Genomic DNA, 23,412 nt, shown 5'->3' with positions numbered 1-23,412 from the left:
CCATACTTGTGCACTCCGATGACCTTATCGGACGAAGACTCTAAGACAACTATATGGTCATTGACAATCCATACATGTGCACTCTGATGACCTTACCGGACGAAGGCTCTAAGACAACTATACTGCCATTGACAATCCATACTTGTGCACTCTGATGATCTTACTGGACAAAGGCTCTAAGACAACTATTTGGTCATTGACAATCTATACTTGTGCACTCTGATGACCTTACCGGACAAAGGCTTCAAGACAACTATACTGCCATTGACAATCCATACTTGTGCACTCCGATGACCTTACCGGACAAAGGCTCTAAGACAACTATATGGTCATTGACAATCCATACTTGTGCACTCTGATGACCTTACCGGACGAAGGCTCTAATACAACTATATCGTCATTGACAATCCATACTTGTGCACTCTGATGACCTTACCGGATGAAGGCTCTAAGACAACTATATGGTCATTGACAATCCATACTTGTGCACTCCGATGACCTTATCGGACGAAGACTCTAAGACAACTATATGGTCATTGACAATCCATACATGTGCACTCTGATGACCTTACCGGACGAAGGCTCTAAGACAACTATACTGCCATTGACAATCCATACTTGTGCACTCTGATGATCTTACTGGACAAAGGCTCTAAGACAACTATTTGGTCATTGACAATCTATACTTGTGCACTCTGATGACCTTACCGGACAAAGGCTTCAAGACAACTATACTGCCATTGACAATCCATACTTGTGCACTCCGATGACCTTACCGGACAAAGGCTCTAAGACAACTATATGGTCATTGACAATCCACACTTGTGCACTCTGATGACCTTACCAGATGAAGGCTCTAAGACAACTATATGGTCATTGACAATCCATACTTGTGCACTCCGATGACCTTATCGGACAAAGGCTCTAAGACAACTATATGGTCATTGACAATCCATACTTGAGTACTCTGATGACCTTACCGGACAAAGGCTCTAAGACAACTATTTGGTCATTGACAATCGATACTTGTGCACTCTGATGACCTTACCGGACAAAGGCTTCAAGACAACTATACTGCCATTGACAATCCATACTTGTGCACTGTGATGACCTTACTGGACGAAGGCTCTAATACAACTATATCGTCATTGACAATCCATACTTGTGCACTCTGATGACCTTACCGGACAAAGGCTTCAAGACAACTATATCGTCATTGACAATCCATACTTGTGCACTCTGATGACCTTACCGGACAAAGGCTCCAAGACAACTATATGGTCATTGACAATCCATACTTGTGCACTCTGATGACCTTACTGGACGAAGGCTCTAATACAACTATATCGTCATTGACAATCCATACTTGTGCACTCTGATGACCTTACCGGACAAAGGCTTCAAGACAACTATATCGTCATTGACAATCCATACTTGTGCACTCTGATGACCTTACCGGATGAAGGCTCTAAGACAACTATATGGTCATTGACAATCCATACTTGTGCACTCTGATGACCTTACCGGACGAAGGCTCTAAGACAACTATATAGTCATTGACAATCCATACTTGTGCACTCTGATGACCTTACCGGACAAAGGCTCTAAGACAACTATTTGGTCATTGACAATCTATACTTGTGCACTCTGATGACCTTACCGGACAAAGGCTTCAAGACAACTATACTGCCATTGACAATCCACACTTGTGCACTCCGATGACCTTACCGGACAAAGGCTCTAAGACAACTATATGGTCATTGACAATCCATACATGTGCACTCTGATGACCTTACCGGACGAAGGCTCTAAGACAACTATATCGTCATTGACAATCCACACTTGTGCACTCTGATGACCTTACCGGATGAAGGCTCTAAAACAACTATATGGTCATTGACAATCCATACTTGTGCACTCCGATGACCTTACCGGATGAAGGCTCTAAGACAACTATATGGTCATTGACATTCCATACTTGTGCACTCCGATGACCTTACCGGATGAAGGCTCTAAAACAACTATATGGTCATTGACAATCCAGACTTGTGCACTCCGATGACCTTACCAGATGAAGGCTCTAAAACAACTATATGGTCATTGACATTCCATACTTGTGCACTCCGATGACCTTACCGGATGAAGGCTCTAAGACAACTATATGGTCATTGACAATCCATACTTGTGCACTCCGATGACCTTATCGGACGAAAGCTCTAAGACAACTATATGGTCATTGACAATCCATACTTGAGTACTCCGATGACCTTACTTTCAAGAACATGGCATAAGCCAGTGGACTACAATTTATTGTTCCCTAGCTGTTGGAAAACTGCAACTCCCTTCCATGCTGGGAGTTAAAGTTTCTCGATAGGTACTGCACCCTTGAACAATAATTTGTTTAGGTGGGTCCCAGAGAAAGCAAGTGAATGAAGAAAGTAGCCCATGCACAGTCACCTCTACATTCACAATGGTGCGAAGTGGGACCCCCATCTATCCGACATTTTTGGCATATCCTACTGGCATGCCATAAACGTCCTTCATCCTTTTTCTATAGTGTATGTCTCCCTTTAGTACCATTTTGTTTATGTCTGATGGATGCGGTTCCCAGAGAAAGCAAGTTCCAATTTTTGGAACTCCCATAGGAGTGACTGTCTAGAGCCGCCCATACGTAATCATCTCTCCATTCTGCCATAAATGTCTGAAATGAGTACACCACATTAAAATAAAGTATGTTGGATAAAAAATTTCCCAATTTAGTAATGAGCAACTACATTTTCATTTTTTTAATAATTTTGTCCAGCAGGGAAATTTATGATTTTTGCAAATAACTTTATTAGGAAACTGGCCTTTATTCGTCTAAGAAAATTGCATGTAAGTGGCGTCCGAACCCCTGTTTTTCCCCAGTCTACTTTCCTGCCTAAAAGCTGCATTGATATCAGAACATAATCATTTATTTCCTTCCCAGATTGTTGTACTAATCAGAACAATCTCCTGTAACAGTTTATCCCCAGAGTTAGTGACACAGGCACTGAGCGACCCTTTCACTCCCATCATCTGTACTCCAAATGTGTACGTTCTGATATCAATACAAATAGACAGGAGAAAGCAGGTGCATTTTATTTACAGGAATTGAGTCAAATCTCCTAATAAAGTGATTTGGAAAGTTTCAGAACTTTCCCTGCTTGACAAAATTCTAAAAAAAAATAGTGTTTCTTTAAAGGTCACATGTATCTTAATACATTTGCGTTGCCCTAAAGAAGAAAATTAAATCTATGCCTCTTATTAGCAGGCATGGATTTTCACTCAAATTTTCACCACTTTTTTTTAGGTATGTTAACTCAGCCTCATGTCAAGAAAATGATAGACTCATTCCCTCTAAGTATTACCATTAACCTCCTTCCGATATTTTCTACATTTGGCGAATGACGCAAAAAAAAAGTATTTTCAAAAACGTTTGGTTCAAATATGTCATGCGCCATCATCTGCGACTCTTCTATGACACAATATAGGGATGAATTAGTGATCACTAGCTTCATTCCTTAGAGCAAAGGATACAATGAACTAGGTGATATGCCGCTCCCGGGAATTAAAATATAAATAAAAAGCCACCATAAAACAAAAACGGCTTTATTAAAAAAACAACAGGTTTCAGCTGCGGACAGGCTTCATCAGGTGTCTATAGGCATACCTGATGAAGGTTGTTCTCAGCGAAACAAGCTGTATTTTTTAATAAAGCCTCTTTTGTTTTATGGTGACTTTTTATCCATATTTTATTTCACGGGAATGTTGTATCACCTGGTTCACGGGAGCGCTGTATCACCTGATTCATTTAACCCTTTGCGATAGTTTTCTACCGGAACTCTTCTGGGAGGAGATACCAGCAGCTTATCGGGTGCACTGAAACTGGATTAACTATTAACCCTTCCTAACGCTATGGAGTTGGAGCCCTGTACTGCACAATCTCACCACGTAAGAGTCCATTTTTTTTTCCCCTGGCACCATCAATACTATAGTTTTATAATTTTACAATTATTATATAATTAATAGTATTATAATTATTATATACAATAATTGCTATGTTTTCTTCCCTTTCTTCTCTGTTCTCAGGGGAAGATACACCATCTATAATATTGTTAGAGCAAAATGATAAAACTGACTGCCTCTAGCCACCACTAGGGGGAGCAAAATGGACACTGTTTATACATTGATCACCAGTATGTAGTGTATTCCCCCTAGTGGACAGCCAGATTTTTAACTGCACAAAAAGTTGAACCTAAAGTCAGAAGTTAGAGAAATTTCATGCTAAATACTTAAGCTCTCTTACACCTTTTCTGGTCTGTGAATAAAATCTATGTTTTCAATTTTGCTTTTCTAATTTCACTATCTGATAATCAGTTATTGCTTATTGCTTCTCTACGTGTTACATGTCGTGTCGATGTGTTACTTACATTACTCATGGTTATAGTGTTGGCTTTAGACAGAATTATTTCGGGAGTGTCGGGCATCACGTGGATCTTGGTCTTATCCTTCTCCCAGGCTTCTGTGTAAAGTTTCTACAATGATAAATTCCAAAATTACAGAACATAGAAGAAAGTTGTAGTACACGTGACTATGTGACAATTTGTATAGTATGGAATTAAGAGTAATGTCATCCAGCAGAATATATACAGATTTTATATATTTAAAATACTATAATAATATATAATAAAAATATAATATAATATAATAATAATAGTAAATGTATATACACCGTACATATATATTAATATTAAATATTGTATATATATTATATATATATGCATATATATTACTTAATATTACATATTTAATCTGAAATATTTAATATTATAACACATGGCGGTCACAAGCCTTGGATGTCAGATATTCTGTGGTGGTCCCTTAGCTGATAGCTGCACATGCCTAAGGTAAATAGACACCTTAACATCATTGTTTTGCAGGAAATCGGTACCTTATTCATTGTCACTGCATTTGCTTTAGCGAGAACTTGATCCATTGCATCATTCGGAATGCTAAATTTCCATTGATCTGGATTTTGCTTGTACTTCTTGTCACTGATGATGTCTTTGGCTCTCTTGGCTTTTTCAACATCCAAGGAACCAATTGGAACCCAACCAACTCCCTTCAGCCAGTTGTTGAAGTCAGTCTTGTACTGGTTCTGTAAGGTAAGACCAGCAAAATCACAATGGACAAATATCTCAAAACAGAAGAATCTACAGTACATGACGGAGCTGCAATTAATTATTATACAACAGATAATAATTAGTGAGCATGAGGCAAAACGGATCCTATTACTTCACCCGATCATTACAAACATATATTCTTTTATTTTATCCCTAATTTGTCATTTACTTACATTTACTTAAATAGACTGCTTCATACTACTCCATATAAAGAGCTGCAATCAGTGCCTACAGTTTAGCTTCAGTGTCTATGGGCAGTCTGTGGTAGTCTGAGACACGCCCTCTACCTAATTATTGGCTCAGGCTGCTGTTCTGTCCCTCCCCGTGCAGCTCTGCTGCTTCTGATTGGCTGCTGGGTATAAACACAAGCCAATCAGAGGTTCACCAAAAAGTCAGGTACAAATTACTAACCCACCAGTGTAAAAAAGAAGATTGTCAGGTAACTGCCACATATATACTGTGACTAATAAGCCTTATAAGGAGGAGCCTGGAGGGCGCTTTAAAGGAATTGTTTGCTTTTTTTATTTACAGTTTGAAATTAAATTGATAACAGGTTTTATTTTACTATTCAGACCACCCATGATAAAATCCTATAACACAGCCTGGGAGCAGGTGTTCTATTCTGCTTTATCACTGCCATATGGAAAATAAAAGTGTCCATTAAAATCAAAATATTGCAAGGATGTGTCATATTCCCCAAGAAGATTGGTATTGATAGCTAACTGATGAGACTCCTGATGAAGGTTTCCGGAATTAACTAACTTATAATGCAATAATAGGGTATTTACAATGAGTTTTCAATACAAGGGTAACTTCAACATTAAAAGTTATCACATACATGATTGGTAGGAGTCTGACCACAGGGATGACCCACCGATCCCAAAAATGGAGTTCTAAAATATCCGGTCAGAATGGAGGACAAGTGTATGCGTATGCGCTCCACCACTCCATTAATTGACTAAGGGACTTCTAGAAATACACGATGATTGAGCTCTAAAATGTGCGGTCAGAATAAAATACAAATATATGCGCATGTGTGCCACTGCTCCATTCACTGTCTACGGCACTGCCGGAGATAGTTGATAATTGAAATGTCTAATCAGAATAAAGTGCAAATTTGTGCCAGCATTCAATTCATTGACTATGGGACTGCTGGAGATTGTGGATAATAAAGCTCTATAATGTCCGGTCAGAATAGAGCGCATGTGCACCACAGCTCCATTCATTGTCTATGGGATTGCCGGAGATAACCAAGTACAGTGCACGGCTTATTCCAGTAGTCTCGTAGACAATGACTCAAGAATTGGCGCGTACTCACTGCTCCATTCCTACAGGACAGCCCCAGTGTCAGGTTTGCTCGTGATCCTTGCTGTCAACCCCTTTTGATCACAAAGTTATCATCTGTCTTGTTTTAAGCTCGTGATGAAGCCTTCAAGCACTGTCGTATTCACTGGGCCAAAGACGACAGAACTAAGGTGACCATAGATGACAATTGTATCTGACTACTGGTGATCTGTCATGTTAGAAGGCTCTCTTGGATAGTTGAGGCTATTAAACAAGTTGGCATCAATGGCATTGGCATTTTGACCCTAAGGTCAGGGGTGTCCCGGGTATAAGCTGTATCAAATAACAATAGATAAGAATGACTTACATCACTCTGGATGTTCATCATGTTCCTAGACAGCGCCAGGTTCATGGCATCGGGTAGCAGCGTGTAATTGTGGATCGGCTGTTTGTAGTTTATGCTGGAGGAAACTTCCTGAGCTTTCTTGGCCGCGGTGATGTTAAACATATCCGGAGGAGTGTGATACTTAGTCTTGCTCTTCTCATAGTTCTTCTTGTACTCACGATCAGACTGGATTTTGGCAACGTGCATGTAATGGACCAGTTTGGGGTCATCCTGGAGACTACGGAATCCCACGTGATGTCCTCTGGCTTTTTGGTAGGCCTCTTTGTATTTGAACTAAGAGTCCCGGGTAGAAAGAGAAATTATCGAGGTCAACACATAATTCAAAGATGACATGTACAATGGACAATGTGTACAGATTAGGATACTCACATCACTAGCAATGTGTCTTGATGCCTTGGCTGCCTTAACAGATATGGCGTCTGGTTTGAGGTCATATCCTTTAGCGAGGTGCTTGATCCAGGCGGCTTTATAGTTAGACTAAATTAAAATAAAATAATAAAAAGCTCATAAAACAGTGGACTGAGGTTTATATAGTGTAAATTTCTGTGTTCCCAGAAATGTCCACACTACCCATTGTGCTTCTGGATAGGGTATGTGTGCGCTACCCCTATACATCCCTACTACTGTAAAGCTGGCCATACATATCACATAGCTTTCAGCCAAAACTCGTTCGGCCAGCAGCTATCTCTCGAGACCTCCTATTATGCTCCTCTACCCAAACAAAGGACACATATGCTCAGTTCAGTCGAAAAGGAAAGTCACGGCCAGACATCTCTGGCGGTGACTTATCTCTTAGGAGAAGGATGATGCTCTGAAATTCATGATGATGTCTCAGGGAACATGGGGAGTTTGGAAGCCTCAATACAGATGGAAGGCCGGTCATAATTCATGGATGTAATTGCCTATTTCTGGAAAAAATACAAATCCTTTTCATTATTCAAAGATTGCTCCTACAATTATCTTTCATACTTTTTGGGTCATTTCTATTATGTTTGCTTTTTTTTACCTGTAATTTCCCATATGGTCATACTCACCTCACTTATATTTTGGGCGTTGACCTTGGCTTGGATGAAGTTGGGGTCATCTACATTCAGGTTATACTTGTGTTTTAATTTCTCTCCTGCTGCTTTGTATGTGATCTAAGGAAGAACATAAAAATATAAAAGTGATGATCATGTAGTACAACAAGACGACCACCTCTTTGGGAAGATCACCCTTTATCGAGATGTTGAGATGCATTTTTCTATCTTTTAAATATTCACTATATCTTTATACATTGTCTTTCTTTTTAGAGAGGACCACTCCAGAAGAAGACTATATTTACTGAACATTTGGTTGGTCGTCTCTAGTGTTGTAACTCCAGGAATGCCAAGGTAACAGTCTTACCTGGGTCCTGGTCCCTGGGTGGAAACTAAAGGCTTTCTTACTAGGCAAATCTGCCAAAATTAAAATTTGACCAATAAATTTGATTTGCATCGAACTTATTGAATATGAGTCGACAGGACATTATTATGCTCTGAGGTATCTCCAGACCCCAGAGCAGAATAAACTTATATTACAAATAAATGTACTAACCTGTCCTGTCAGACAGCCCTGTCCAGGTGTCTCATCTTCACCGGTCTGGACACCAGTGTGTCTCCTGCACTGACTAAGCCATGAAGTTATGACGTCTCGCAAAGCACATCATGACATTGGAGCTTAGTCAACGCAAGAAACCCCAAGGATGTCAGGCGCCGGAAGATGCCAAAGATGTGCAGCTTTCTGGCTCTTTTGAATACAGAAAAATAGTAGTCAATTTGCTGCCATTTTGCTGGATTCGCATGAATTGAATGCTAAAAAAAAATCAGATTCTGAAAATTTAAAATCCAAATCTTTTATGAAATTCAAGGCGAATTAAGATTCACCTTGAAGCCATTCGCTCATCAGTATTGTTAGCACATGAGTAGACACAAGTGCAATAAATGGCACTTGGTAAGTGAGAACCCTGTTATGGATGGATTTTCCATTAGTGCACCTCTCCAGGCAGATCTATTGTCTATGGCAAACACACGAGTAAAAAGAACGGCAAAAAAAAAACAATACAAGTAAAACCTAGTGGTGAATGTAGTCATAAAATAAAATACTTACATCACTTCTCTGCTTAGTGTTGCTCTGAGCCAGAGCAATATCCATAGAATCAGGTAGACTGGTGAATTTGATAGTATCAGGGTGCTGTTTGTACTTCTTGTCGCTTATTGCCAATCCGGCTTTCTTTACTTTTTCGACATCCAAAGAACCCAACGGACTCCAGCCAATACCCTTAAACCAGCTGTTGTAATCCTCTTTATAGACATTCTGGAGTAGAAAAAAACAGAATCGATTGGTCAACATCATATGAGAACCTAGATAAGACCTTGAGAACTTCTTGAAGACCATACTCACATCACTCTGAATTCGCATCATATTCTTCGACAACCCCACACTCATGGCATCTGGCAAGAAGGTGTAATGATGGATTGGTTTTTTGTAATTGATATTGGTGGCCACTTCCTGGGACTTCTTGGCAGCTGTGATGCTAACCATGTCAAGAGGAGTATGATACTTGGTCTTGCTGGTTTCATAGTTCTTTTTGTATTCCCGTTCTGACTGCATCTTGGCCACGGCCATAAAGTGCACCAGTTTAGGATCATCCTGCAGACTTCTAAAGCCAATGTGATGACCCCGGGCTTTCTCGTAGGCTTGTTTGTATTTGAACTGAAACAGGAAATCCTCAGAGTCAATATATAGTATCGGATATACAATGAAGAGGGTGTAGAAAATGACTAAACACCACCTTTACAATAATCTACTTGATGGTTGATAGGATAACAAACTCATTTGTTTGTTTGGGACTAAACATTGCTGTTCCCCTGTATTTTGTGATGAATGAATAAAGAAGAATTCCCATTGTTTATCCTGATCCTGTTGCTGTTTTTGTTGTTGCTCTCCCAGTAATATAGGTTGGATATGTGCTCTGTGTGTATCCAAGGTGTTCATTAGCTCATGTATCAGCACAGCTTCTATCCTGCATTCATTTCCTCTTTATATGCTTTCCTTTTTATTTCTAGTCTGTTCCCGTTGTCTTCCCTGACATACTTTCTCCCCTCTCCATGCTGTAGAGATCCATGTAAAACCTCTATGTTGAGATCTCTAACACTGATAGAAGGGAAAGTGGAGCAGAGAGAGGCTTAATGAAGAATATATAGAAAATTACTTAACTTTACATTTAGGAAGCAAATGAACAATTAAAATAATTCTGTGTGAAGTTATAGATAGCCTTTAAAGTGATCTTGGATTTTTTTACCCGGGATTTTATATCCAATGCAGCAGTTTCTGATTCGATTCCGATTTGTACCTTCTGCCATTTTAATATCATAAATTAGAAGATATGATCTTGGACAAAATAGTCTTTAATACTTACGTCACTGGCAATATTTCTAGAAGCCTTTGCAGCGACAATTGGAATTGCATCCCCCAAAACGTGGTGTCCTTTAGCGATTCTTTTCTGCCAGTCTTGCTTGTAGAAGCTCTGAAAGGAAAAAATATCAATTACATCATATTGATAAAAATGTGATGAAAATGTAAAGCTTGATTATAAGGATAGAGAGACCAAAATTACAAGTTTAAGATGCTACGACAAAGGTGCACTGATGATAGGTGGCAACGGTGGAGGATACAGCTTCATCTGGATGGATATGTCATGTCTGCGCAACTATATGGGCTCTCACAGAAGGGGGCCCACTGCCATGTGAAAGCGGGATTCTACTATCTACTAGCCTGCGCGTAAGAGGCGTGAGAGGGGTCATTATAATGAGCTGGTGGAGAACATGGGGCACATTTTCTGATCTTGCAGCCGCCACTTCAATACTCCTTGGCAGTATGAACTTCCTTGGCCGGCACTCGAATTTTAGCATCCCGGGTGCCTCTTGTAATTAACAGGCCCCCGTCACATTATGACAGTATGCATCAACACACAATAGATTTCTCATACAGTAAAGCCATGTAGTAGATAAGTTGACCGCGGGCTGAATGTAACTTACATCACTAATATTGGTGGCATTGTACTTGGCCTGGATAAACTGAGGTGCATCCGGGGTTAAGTGATACGTGTGCAAAGTCTTCTCTCCCTTAGATTTATACAGTCTCTGTAAAAAAAAATAGCAAAAAGAAAGGCGTCATAGTTATACACATAACGAGAGATTAAAGATATAGAACATCTATGGGAGTCTGACCACTTAAATCTGCAGCAATCCTTGAGTTCCCTGTATGAATGGATTAATAGTGCGTATGCTTGACCCCCACTCTGTTCACTGCTATGTATGCGGTGGTCACACATGCGCTCTACAGATCCTCCAGACCCGTATAAGTGTATGCTCTAACTGTTCAGAGCCCTCCCAGAACAACACTTTGGTACCAGGACTTCTTGACTTGTACTGTACATCTCCAAGCTAACTATTTGTGCCAACCCAGTACACCTCGTAGCCAGGAGTACAACCTGTTCAGTCCACCTCATAGCTAGGAGCATAACCTTCCCAGTCCACCTCAAAGCTAGGAGCATAACCTTCCCAGTCCACCTCATAGCTAGGAGCATAACCTTCCCAGTCCACCTCAAAGCTAGGAGCATAACCTGCCTGTTACACCTTATAGCTAGGAGCATAACCTGCCTGTTACACCTTATAGCTAGGAGCATAACCTGCCTGTTACACCTTATAGCTAGGAGCATAACCTGCCTGTTACACCTTATAGCTAGGAGCATAACCTGCCTGTTACACCTTATAGCTAGGAGCATAACCTGCCTTTTACACCTTATAGCTAGTAGCATAACCTGCCCAGTACATCTCATAGCTAGGAGCATAACCTGCCCAATACACCTCACATCTAGGAAAATAACCTGCTCACTACACCGTAGAGTTAGGAGCATAGCCTGCCCAGTATGCCTCATAGCTAGGAGCATAACCTGCCCAATACACATCATAGCTAGGAGCATACCCTGCCCAGTACACATCATAGTTAGGAGCATAGCCTGTCCAATACATCTCATAGCTAGGAGCATAACCTGCCCAATACACCTCATAGCTAGGAGCATAACCTGTCCAATACTTCTCATAGCTAGGAGCATAACCTGCCCAATACACCTCATAGCTAGGAGCATAACCTGTCCAATACTTCTCATAGCTAGGAGCATAACCTGCCCAATACACATCATAGTTAGGAGCATAACCTGCCCAATACACATCATAGCTAGGAGCATAACCTGCCCAATACACATCATAGGTAGGAGCATAACCTGCCCAATACACATCATAGCTAGGAGCATGACCTGCCCAATACACCTCATAGCTAGAAGCATAACCTGCCCAATACACATCATAGCTAGGAGCATAACCTGCCCAATACACATCATAGCTAGAAGCATAACCTGCCCAATACACATCATAGCTAGGAGCATAACCTGCCCAATACACATCATAGCTAGGAGCATAACCTGCCGAATACACATCATAGCTAGGAGCATAACCTGCCCAATACACATCATAGCTAGGAGCATGACCTGCCCAATACACCTCATAGCTAGGAGCATAACCAGCCCAATACACCTCATAGCTAGGAGCATAACCTGCCCAATATAACTCATAGCTAGGAGCATAACCTGCCCAATACACATCATAGCTAGGAGCATACCCTGCCCAGTACACATCATAGTTAGGAGCATAGCCTGTCCAATACATCTCATAGCTAGGAGCATAACCTGCCCAATACACATCATAGTTAGGAGCATAACCTGCCCAATACACATCATAGCTAGGAGCATACCCTGTCCAATACACCTCATAGCTAGGAGCATAACCTGTCCAATACATCTCATAGATAGGAGCATAACCTGCCCAATACACCTCATAGCTAGGAGCATAACCTGCCCAATACACATCATAGCTAGGAGCATAACCTGCCCAATACACCTCATAGCTAAGAGCTTAACCTGACCAGTACACATCATAGTTAGGAGCATAACCTGCTCAATACACATTATAGCTAGGAACATAATCTGCCTGGTACAGCTCATACAGTACAGACCAAAAGTTTGGACACACCTTCTCATTTAAACATTTTTCTGTATTTTCATGACTATGAAAATTGTACATTCACACTGAAGGCATCAAAACTATGAATTAACACATGTGGAATTATATACTTAACAAAAAAGTGTGAAACAACTGAAAATATGTCTTATATTCTAGGTTCTTCAAAGTAGCCACCTTTTGCTTTGATGACTGCTTTGCACACTCTTGGCATTCTCTTGATGAGCTTCAAGAGGTAGTCACCGGAAATGGCCTTCCAACAATCTTGAAGGAGTTCCCAGAGATGCTGAGCACTTGTTGGCCCTTTTGTCTTCACTCTGCGGTCCAGCTCACCCCAAACCATCTCGATTGGGTTCAGGTCTGGTGACTGTGGAGGCCAGGTCATCTGGCGTAGCACCCCATCACTCTCCTTCTTGGTCAAATAGCCCTTACACAGCCTGGAGGTGTGTTTGGGGTCATTGTCCTGTTGAAAAATAAATGATGGTCCAACTAAACGCAAACCGGATGGAATAGCATGCCGCTGCAAGATGCTGTGGTAGCCATGCTGGTTCAGTATGCCTTCAATTTTGAATAAATCCCCAACAGTGTCACCAGCAAAGCACCCCCACACCATCACACCTCCTCCTCCATGCTTAACGGTGGGAACCAGGCATGTAGAGTCCATCCGTTCACCTTTTCTGCGTCGCACACAGACAAGGTGGTTGGAAACAAAGATCTCAAATTTGGACTCATCAGACTAAAGCACAGATTTCCACTGGTCTAATGTCCATTCCTTGTGTTCTTTAGCCCAAACTTGTCTCTTCTGCTTGTTGCCTGTCCTTAGCAGTGGTTTCCTAGCAGCTATTTTACCATGAAGGCCTGCTGCACAAAGTCTCCTCTTAACAGTTGTTGAAGAGATGTGTCTGCTGCTAGAACTCTGTGTGGCATTGACCTGGTCTCTAATCTGAGCTGCTGTTAACCTGCGATTTCTGAGGCTGGTGACTCGGATAAACTTATCCTCAGAAGCAGAGGTGACTCTTGGTCTTCCTTTCCTGGGGCGGTCCTCATGGGAGTCAGTTTCTTTGTAGAGCTTGATGGTTTTTGAAACTGCACTTGGGGACACTTTCAAAGTTTGCACAATTTTTCGGACTGACTGACCTTCATTTCTTAAAGTAATGATGGCCACTCGTTTTTCTTTACTTAGCTGCTTTTTTCTTGTCATAATACAAATTCTAACAGTCTATTCAGTAGGACTATCAGCTGTGTATCCACCAGACTTCTGCACAACACAACTGATGGTCCCAACCACATTTATAAGCCAAGAAATCCAACTTATTAAACATGACAGGGCACACCTGTGAAGTGAAAACCATTTCGGGTGACTACCTCTTGAAGCTCATCAAGAGAATGCCAAGAGTGTGCAAAGTAGTCATCAAAACAAAAGGTGGTTACTTTGAAGAACCTAGAATATAAGACATATTTTTAGTTGTTTCACACTTTTTTGTTAAGTATATAATTCCACATGTGTTAATTCATAGTTTTGATGCCTTCAGTGTGAATGTACAATTTTCATAGTCATGAAAATACAGAAAAATCTTTTTGGTGTGTCCAAACTTTTGGTCTGTACTGTACATCTGGCATATATGCGCTACAAAGATAGAGATATGCCATATATATATTCAACATCATTGATGACAACACTGACGCTGAACATTTGCTGTGATAAACTACATTTTTGGACGTATGATATGTTGTGAGAAGTATTGGGATTCCTGAAATGGGATGAACTCTTTGAGGTGGGTGGGTATATTACAAAGCAGCAAAGCATTGCTTTATGCTACTACCGGGAAAAAAAATCCAGAAAATCCCTTACAGTAAATATACTACCATTAATTCATTTTAGGTTTCCATTGAGGAATCTTGTTAAAAAAATTAATGTCAAGTAAGGTTAGGTCGGGATACTCACATCACTGAGCTGCAGGGCATTCGTCTTTGCCTGAACCATGACCGGATCGTCGACGACACTAGTAAATTTGATGGTATCTGGGTGTTGTCTGTATTTCTTCTCATTTAGGGCATCTCCAGCCTTTTTGGCTTTCTCAACATCAAGAGACCCAATGGGTATCCATCCGGTGCCTTTCATCCAACTGTTAAGGTCTGACTTGTAGAGGTTCTGCAGAAAAGAGAAAGAATTTTGTGATTGAAGCCATCATGGACACAAAACGTAAACCAATTACATAGACGTACTCCGAGAAACTCACATCACTTTGTATCTCCATCATCTTCTTGGATAATTCAACGCTCATTGCATCGGGGAGGTAGGTGTAGTGATGGATCGGCTGCTTATAATTCATACCGCTGGCAATTCCCTGTGCCTTCTTGGCAGCCACCACGTTGACCATGTCTAGTGGTGTGTTATACTTGGTCTTGGACTTCTCATAAGCTTTCTTATATTCTCGTTCAGACTGCATCTTAGCCACGTTCATGTAGAGTACAAGTTTGGGATCATCTTGAAGGCTTCTGAAGCCAACAAGCTTGCCTTTCTGGTCCTCATATTGTTTCTTATATTGCACCTGAAAATTACCATAATGAACACAAATTAATCTTTGAACCTGACAATGTTCTAAGCTTTTTATAAAAGTTAGTGTAGAAAAGACAGGTGTTTCAGAGTGAGAGATGCTCAACATGAATATGCTATACAGAGAATACCCCTCTATTGAAGAGGGCCTATCATCAGGGCAAAAGTGGCTAGGTTTTGCTCTTATTTTATTCCCGTTGCTCCTGAGTATTCCCTTTTTTGTAAAAGTACTGTTCCTAAGATTGGGCCTTTATATTTAATGATTTAGAGTTCATTTTTTCTGGTCTTTACTAATGTTGTGTGGCCCACAAGGTAATAATGCAAAACAGCCTAAAGACAAACCCCCGAGGATCCTGTGAGCCACGTCTCCTTGGTAAAGACCATAAAATTAACATTCAATATAAAGGCCCATCTCTCTGAACCATATGGTGGGTTTAAAACAAAAAATGGAATTAAATAGGAGCAAAACCTGACCACTTTTGAACTGGTGACAGGTCTTCTTTAAACTGTTGGCCAATCCTAATAATTTTTAAAGACATTTAGGAAACATATCTTTAATTTAGTGACTCATATAATATATTTCCCACAGCAGAGCCAAACATCTTATTTCAGAAGTGACGCTAAACTTGGCACTCCACTGTGGCATAGGGCCATTGATGGAGGGACATGTGACCAGACAAGCCAAGAGCGGACTCCTAAAAGAAGGCAAGTAGAAACTATCTGCCATCTACCATATTATCCATGGAGACAGCTGATGGAGTTAAGATACCGGGATATGGATTATTTACTACATGTCTCTCATCGGTTTTGGCCGACATTTGCATGGGACCTTTAAAACAGTCAACATTATAGAGAAAGGACATGTTATACTGACCCCTATTTAACCATTTGGATAAGGATAATAGAGGATAAAGCACAAAGACCACTTACATCACTGGCTGCCTTCCTTGCAGCTTTAGCAGCCTTAATTGGGATGGCGTCAATTTTAAGATCATATCCTTTAGTCTTTAATTCTTCTAATCCTTGTTTGTAGTAATTCTAAACAATAAATAATAATAATAATAAATAAATCATAATTGTAGATTTGAAGGTCCCTAAGACCATGTCTGGTAAGTAGAGAAGCTGAGATCCTCACATTGCTGAGATTATAAGCATTCACCCTGGCTTGTATTAATTCTGGGACGTCAGCAGGTAAGGAGTACTTGTGGATAACCTTCTCGCCTTCTGCTTTATAAAGAATCTAGAAAAAATGGGGAAAATATCTCATCAGTCAGTAAATTATCTGCTCAGAGAAAAGTTTATCTAGCGTACTTAATGAACGCATTGATTAGGAGATACTTACATCACTTCGCTGTTTCTGATTGAGTTTAGCTTGAACCAGAACTGGGTCATCGTCTACTGAAGTGAATTTAATAGTATCTGGATGCTGGCGATATTTTTTCTAGAAAAGAAATATAATGTTAATAATATAGTTATTCAGATCATGATATTAGACATATATGATCCTGTAGATCCATTATGGATCTTCATCTTTAATAGTTTCCAACTAAATGGACAAGATAAGTGTTGCTGCCAATGACAGACTAAAATGTACTACATTCTACAACATAAACTAACAGTGACTGATATAAAATTCATTGTAATCATATTTACAATCTTTTCTCTCTAATCTGCCGTCCTCAAGTTCAGATACCTCAACAAAGGCCATGTTCTATAACTGCTACTTGTTTCATGGGTGGAGACTCTCTCTCCTGTTCTCCTCAAGGGTGGAGCCTCTCTGCCCTGTTTTCTTCATTGGCGAAGCCTCATTGTCATCTTAAAGGATAGAGAGCCTGCCCTGTTCTCTTCTTTTCCTTGTCCTCTTCCAGATTTGAACTTCCCTGTCCAGTTTTCTTTATTGGAGAAGCTTCCTTGTCCTGTTCTCTATATGGGTGAAGTTCTTGCTCTGTTCTCTTCAAAGGTGGAGCCTCTCTGATCTGTTATCCTATCGGGTGGAGTTTTTTTTTCCCCTGTTCTCTTCATGGGTGGATCTTACCTTTCCTCCTTTTCTTCCAGATATAAGCCTTCCTGTCCTCTTTTTTTAATTGGTGGAGCTTCCTTGTCCTCTTCTCTTTATGGATGGAGCTTCTTTCCCCTGCTCTCCTCTTGGGTGGAGCTTCCTTGTCCTCATTTCTTTATGGGTGAAGTTTTTGCTCTGTTCTCTAGATCGATGGAGTTTCCTTTCCCCTGTTCTCCTCTTGGGTGGATCTGCCTTGTCCTCTTCTCTTTATGGGTGAAGTTTTTGCTCTGTTCTCTAGATGAATGGCGCTTCCTTTCCCCTGTTATCCTTTTGGGTGGAGCTTCCCTTCCCCTGTTCTCTTCATGGGTGGATCTTACCTTTCCTTCTTCTCTTCCAGATATAAGCCTCCCTGTCCTCTCTTCTTAATTGGTGGAGCTTCCTTGTTCTCTTCTCTCTATGAGTGAAGTTTTTTGCTCTGTTTTCTAGATGGATGGAGCTTCCTTTCCCTTTCCTGCACTGTTTTCTCGAAGTTTACTATGTGAATTAGTGTCAGTTTCGACAATAGTACTGTCTGGTAGTAGACTAAACTCAACAACCACATAAGTGAGTTCATAATATAAAACAGTGGGGTGTGTCACTCAGGAAAATGAATACAATTGCCAAAATGTCACTAAGGAAAATGACAACAATCATATAACATGGCATATTGTATCTGTTACTGAGTAAGAAGTTCACTTTTGTTAATTAATTTAGGCTTTAGCTTGATTGGATTGTGTCAAAACGTGGATAGTAACAGATACTAAGCAGTACTGGTGTTCAATGGACAAAGAAGTGAAACTACGTCACCCAAGGAGGACTCGTTCTGAAGAAAGCCGCAGGATTGATTTACCCATGCATCTATACAACCAAGTTTTACTAGGACTTTTTCCCAAAAAAACCCCCAAAAACAAAACAATCACTAAATTATAATATCACCTCATTAAGTATCTGTGCAGCCTTTTTGGCTTTTTCGTCATCCATGGATCCATATGGCACCCATCCACAGCCTTTTACCCAGTTGTTAAAGTCTGATTTATAATCAATCTGGAAGATAAAGAAGGTGAATGATGTGAAACCTGTTATAAATAAAGTGAATCCTGGGATCCTAAACAAGATTAATTTAACCAAGATCCAAAAAAAAAACTGATATGAGACCCTCCAAAATTATGTAACATGGCAACGGACAGATTCGGTTGACTTACATCACTCTGAATAGTGTAGGCTTTCTTGGCCGATGATAGGCTGATACTATCAGGAGGGTAGAAATATGAATGGATTAGACGCTTATAGTCAATATTGCTGGCAATAGATTGGGCTTTCTTTGCCTGTTGCACTGGGATCATATCCAGAGGTGCTGCATATTTGGTCTTTATTTTTTCATAATCCTTTTTGTATTCGATCTACAAAAAATAAGAAAAGTTAATCATTAAAATAGCAGGGTACATTGATAGGGGTCATAGTGTTGTATAAAAGTCTGTCTTTTCTTAAGTATGGTACTTTACATGGAAGAATATACCATAAAGGCAGCCATGCTTCTTTGATGGGTTTGGGACCACTCTGAGGTTTTTGCATCCTCATGGGTGGTGTGAAGTTGAGAAGCAGAAAGTGTTGTCCCACCCTTCACACCAAAAGATGATTGGGGGAGGGTGATTGAGCAAGGAGAAAGTGGGAAATGGTTGTGAAGAATACACAATAGAGGCAGCTAAGCATCTTCAATTGGACCTTTGGAGGGCGTTGGACCAAGCCCAGGTTTCTGTATCCTCATGGGTGGTGTGAACATGAGAATAGTGTTGTTTTCCCATCTACGCCAAGAGATGGCAGGGAGTGATTGAGCAAGGAGATGGTTGTGAAGGATACACTATAGAAGTAGTCAAGCATCTTCTGTGGATCCTGTGGAGGGCATAGGACCTACCCCAGGTTTTTGCATCCTCAATGGTAGTATGAACTTGAAAAAAGAAAATCAGAGTTTAGTCCTACTCTTCACTACAATAAATGAGGGGAAGGGGGTGATCGAGCAAAAAGATGGTGGGAGATGGTTGTGAAGAATACACTATAGAAGTAGTCAAGCATCTTCAATGGAACCTGTGGAGAGCATGGGACCAACCCTAGGTTTCTGGATTCTCATGGGTGGTGTGAACTTGAGAAAAGGAAATCAGATTTTAGTCCCACTCTTCACTCCAATAAATGAGGGAGAGTGGTGTGATTGAGCAAGGAGATGGTGATAGATGGTTGTGGAGAATACACTGTAGATGCAACCAAGCATTGTCAATGGGACCTGTGGAGGGTGTGGACAACCTCAAATTGTCTACATCTTCATGGGTGGTGTTAACTTAAGAAGAAGAAACCAGAGGGTTTTCCCACCCTTCATGGCAACAGATGTTTTGGGGGTTTCAGCAAGAGATGGGTAAATAGAGATATTTATGGAGAATACTCCATAAAAGCAGCCATGCAACTTCAAAGGGTCCTTTGAAGTGTGGGATCAGCCCCGGTTTCCGCAACTTCGTGGGTGGTTTTAATCAGAATAGAATAAATGAGAGTCAACAGATGATTGTGTAGGGGGGATTTGAGCATGTGCTCAGGGTGGTTTAACAAGAGGAGAAGTAAACCAGAGCGTCATCCAACCCTCTACTCTAACAGATGATTAGGTGGATTGGTGAAGTACTAGGTGATGAGAAATGGTTGTGGCCTTAAATATAAGGTGAGGACCTACTAGATCTTTGCTTTGGAGACCCTCTGTGTTCTATGTATGCAACGAGCACATTTCAAGATATATTAAAAGATGTTAAAAAATGTTGGTGTGGCAATATTGTACAAAAAGTTCATAACATATCTGACCCCGGGTGCCTGGGAAAATAAGATCACACCATGGCATTGATATAAATGGACTTACATCACTCTGATTATGAGCCACTTTAACAGAGTGCAGCATCTTGGGGTCATCTTGAATACTAAGAGCTCCGATCATCTTCCCTCTGTTGCGCTCATAATCTTTCTTATATTCCACCTGCAAATAAAGAAATTTGGGAATGTAAGAGCCTGCAAATGAGAAAAAAATGTCCTAAGGAATAAAGACTGAAAAAGTACAAAAAAATAATAACAAAATCTATCAAAATAATTTTAAGGGAAATGTTATACAGACCAGTACTCCATACAGGGATTCATAGGAGACCAGCTCCAGGTAAACTTTGGTCACTTTTATAGTTATTTTTCATAGTAAACAAGTGTTGAAGAAAATTGCAAAACCTGTGTAAATACGACGGAAATGTTACTTACGTCGCTGGCTTTCTTACGATTTGCTTTTGCAGCCACCAAAGGAATAGCATCAATCTTAATATCAAATTTCTTCGCCTTAGATTTATCCCAGTCATATTTGTACCATTTCTGCAAGGTGAAAAAAAAAAGTGAAAATCCAAAAAGTTGCAGCTAATATTTATATAAATACAATAAATAAATGAATTAAGCCGATTTGTCAAACAAACTGCTCATAATATAGTGTTGGGGTCAAACCCTAATTGTGGCGTTGTCTGCATGACACCATCAGTCTACAGATGCTGTATGTTCTGTGTGTGACTCATAAGCACCTGATAAATAGGAGAAAATAGGATTTTACTTACATCACTGAGGTTATATGCGTTCAGTCTGGACTGGAGGATGAAAGGAGAATCTGCAGGAATAGAACATTTCATTTTCTCCTCTTCATGTTTTGCTTTATAATTGAGCTAAAACGAATAAAGAAAAAAATCATTATAACATTGGAATAACCATAAAAATGAGGCCATAAAAAAAAGTGTTTTCTATATTACACACCGGCTGTCATTCTATATTACCCACCGGCTGTCATTCTATATTACACACCGGCTATCATTCTATATTACACACAGGCTGTCATTCTATATTACACACAGGCTGTCATTCTATATTACACACCGGCTGTCATTCTATATTACACACAGGCTGTCATTCTATATTACACACAGGCTGTCATTCTATATTACACACCGGCTGTCATTCTATATTACCCACCGGCTGTCATTCTATATTACACACCGGCTGTCATTCTGTATTACACATCGGCTGTCATTCTATATTACACACCGGCTGTCATTCTATATTACCCACCGGCTGTCATTCTATATTACACACCGGCTGTCATTCTGTATTACACACCGGCTGTCATTCTATATTACACACCGGCTGTCATTCTATATTACACACAGGCTGTCATTCTATATTACACACAGGCTGTCATTCTATATTACACACAGACTGTCATTCTATATTACACACCGGCTGTCATTCTATATTACACACAGACTGTCATTCTATATTACACACAGGCTGTCATTCTATATTACACACCGGCTGTCATTCTATATTACACACCGGCTGTCATTCTATATTACACACCGGCTGTCATTCTATATTACCCACCGGCTGTCATTCTATATTACACACCGGCTGTCATTCTGTATTACACACCGGCTGTCATTCTATATTACACACCGGCTGTCATTCTGTATTACACACAGGCTGTCATTCTATATTACACACCGGCTGTCATTCTATATTACACACAGACTGTCATTCTATATTACACACAGGCTGTCATTCTATATTACACACAGGCTGTCATTCTATATTACCCACCGGCTGTCATTCTGTATTACACACCGGCTGTCATTCTGTATTACACACCGGCTGTCATTCTATATTACACACCGGCTGTCATTCTATATTACCCACCGGCTGTCATTCTATATTACACACCGGCTGTCATTCTGTATTACACACCGGCTGTCATTCTATATTACACACCGGCTGTCATTCTATATTACACACAGACTGTCATTCTATATTACACACAGACTGTCATTCTATATTACACACAGGCTGTCATTCTATATTACACACAGGCTGTCATTCTATATTACACACAGACTGTCATTCTATATTACACACCGGCTGTCATTCTATATTACACACAGACTGTCATTCTATATTACACACAGGCTGTCATTCTATATTACACACCGGCTGTCATTCTATATTACACACCGGCTGTCATTCTATATTACACACCGGCTGTCATTCTATATTACCCACCGGCTGTCATTCTATATTACACACCGGCTGTCATTCTGTATTACACACCGGCTGTCATTCTATATTACACACCGGCTGTCATTCTGTATTACACACAGGCTGTCATTCTATATTACACACCGGCTGTCATTTTATATTACACACAGACTGTCATTCTATATTACACACAGGCTGTCATTCTACATTACACACAGGCTGTCATTCTATATTACACACAGACTGTCATTCTATATTACACACCGGCTGTCATTCTATATTACACACCGGCTGTCATTCTATATTACCCACCGGCTGTCATTCTATATTACACACCGGCTGTCATTCTATATTACACACCTGCTGTCATTCTATATTACACACCGGCTGTCATTCTATATTACACACAGGCTGTCATTCTATATTACACACCGGCTGTCATTCTATATTACACACCGGCTGTCATTCTATATTACACACCTGCTGTCATTCTATATTACACACCGGCTGTCATTCTATATTACACACCGGCTGTCATTCTATATTACCCACCGGCTGTCATTCTATATTACACACCGGCTGTCATTCTATATTACACACCTGCTGTCATTCTATATTACACACCTGCTGTCATTCTATATTACACACCGGCTGTCATTCTATATTACACACCGGCTGTCATTCTATATTACACACAGGCTGTCATTCTATATTACACACAGACTGTCATTCCATATTACACACCG

At 40.3% G+C, this 23,412-nt stretch overlaps 1 protein-coding gene across 25 annotated transcripts in view; it reads right to left on the bottom strand.

Annotated features, from left to right (window-relative positions):
• NEB (nebulin) overlaps positions 1 to 23,412 on the bottom strand; it is a 203,011-nt gene that overhangs the window by 137,090 nt on the left and 42,509 nt on the right. For all 25 annotated transcript variants that reach the window (XM_073647182.1, XM_073647185.1, XM_073647188.1 and 22 more), the window contains 19 exons: positions 21,202 to 21,306; positions 20,861 to 20,968; positions 20,478 to 20,591; positions 18,790 to 18,987; positions 18,524 to 18,631; positions 16,892 to 16,990; positions 16,685 to 16,789; positions 16,480 to 16,587; positions 15,233 to 15,544; positions 14,938 to 15,144; positions 10,953 to 11,057; positions 10,334 to 10,441; positions 9,316 to 9,627; positions 9,022 to 9,228; positions 7,929 to 8,033; positions 7,264 to 7,371; positions 6,856 to 7,167; positions 4,973 to 5,179; positions 4,452 to 4,556 (listed from right to left, as the gene is read on the bottom strand). In XM_073647182.1, coding sequence (XP_073503283.1) covers positions 4,452 to 4,556; positions 4,973 to 5,179; positions 6,856 to 7,167; positions 7,264 to 7,371; positions 7,929 to 8,033; positions 9,022 to 9,228; positions 9,316 to 9,627; positions 10,334 to 10,441; positions 10,953 to 11,057; positions 14,938 to 15,144; positions 15,233 to 15,544; positions 16,480 to 16,587; positions 16,685 to 16,789; positions 16,892 to 16,990; positions 18,524 to 18,631; positions 18,790 to 18,987; positions 20,478 to 20,591; positions 20,861 to 20,968; positions 21,202 to 21,306 — 3,033 coding nt within the window. The remainder of the gene's footprint in view (positions 1 to 4,451; positions 4,557 to 4,972; positions 5,180 to 6,855; positions 7,168 to 7,263; positions 7,372 to 7,928; positions 8,034 to 9,021; positions 9,229 to 9,315; positions 9,628 to 10,333; positions 10,442 to 10,952; positions 11,058 to 14,937; positions 15,145 to 15,232; positions 15,545 to 16,479; positions 16,588 to 16,684; positions 16,790 to 16,891; positions 16,991 to 18,523; positions 18,632 to 18,789; positions 18,988 to 20,477; positions 20,592 to 20,860; positions 20,969 to 21,201; positions 21,307 to 23,412) is intronic.

The sequence above is a fragment of the Phyllobates terribilis genome, unplaced genomic scaffold (assembly GCF_046119375.1).
Source record: "Phyllobates terribilis strain yellow unplaced genomic scaffold, ASM4611937v1 Scaffold_9__5_contigs__length_417890890, whole genome shotgun sequence".
NCBI lineage: Eukaryota > Metazoa > Chordata > Amphibia > Anura > Dendrobatidae > Phyllobates > Phyllobates terribilis.
The sequence above is the reverse complement of the archived record's forward strand: the minus strand, read 5'-3'. Positions and strand labels throughout refer to the sequence as shown.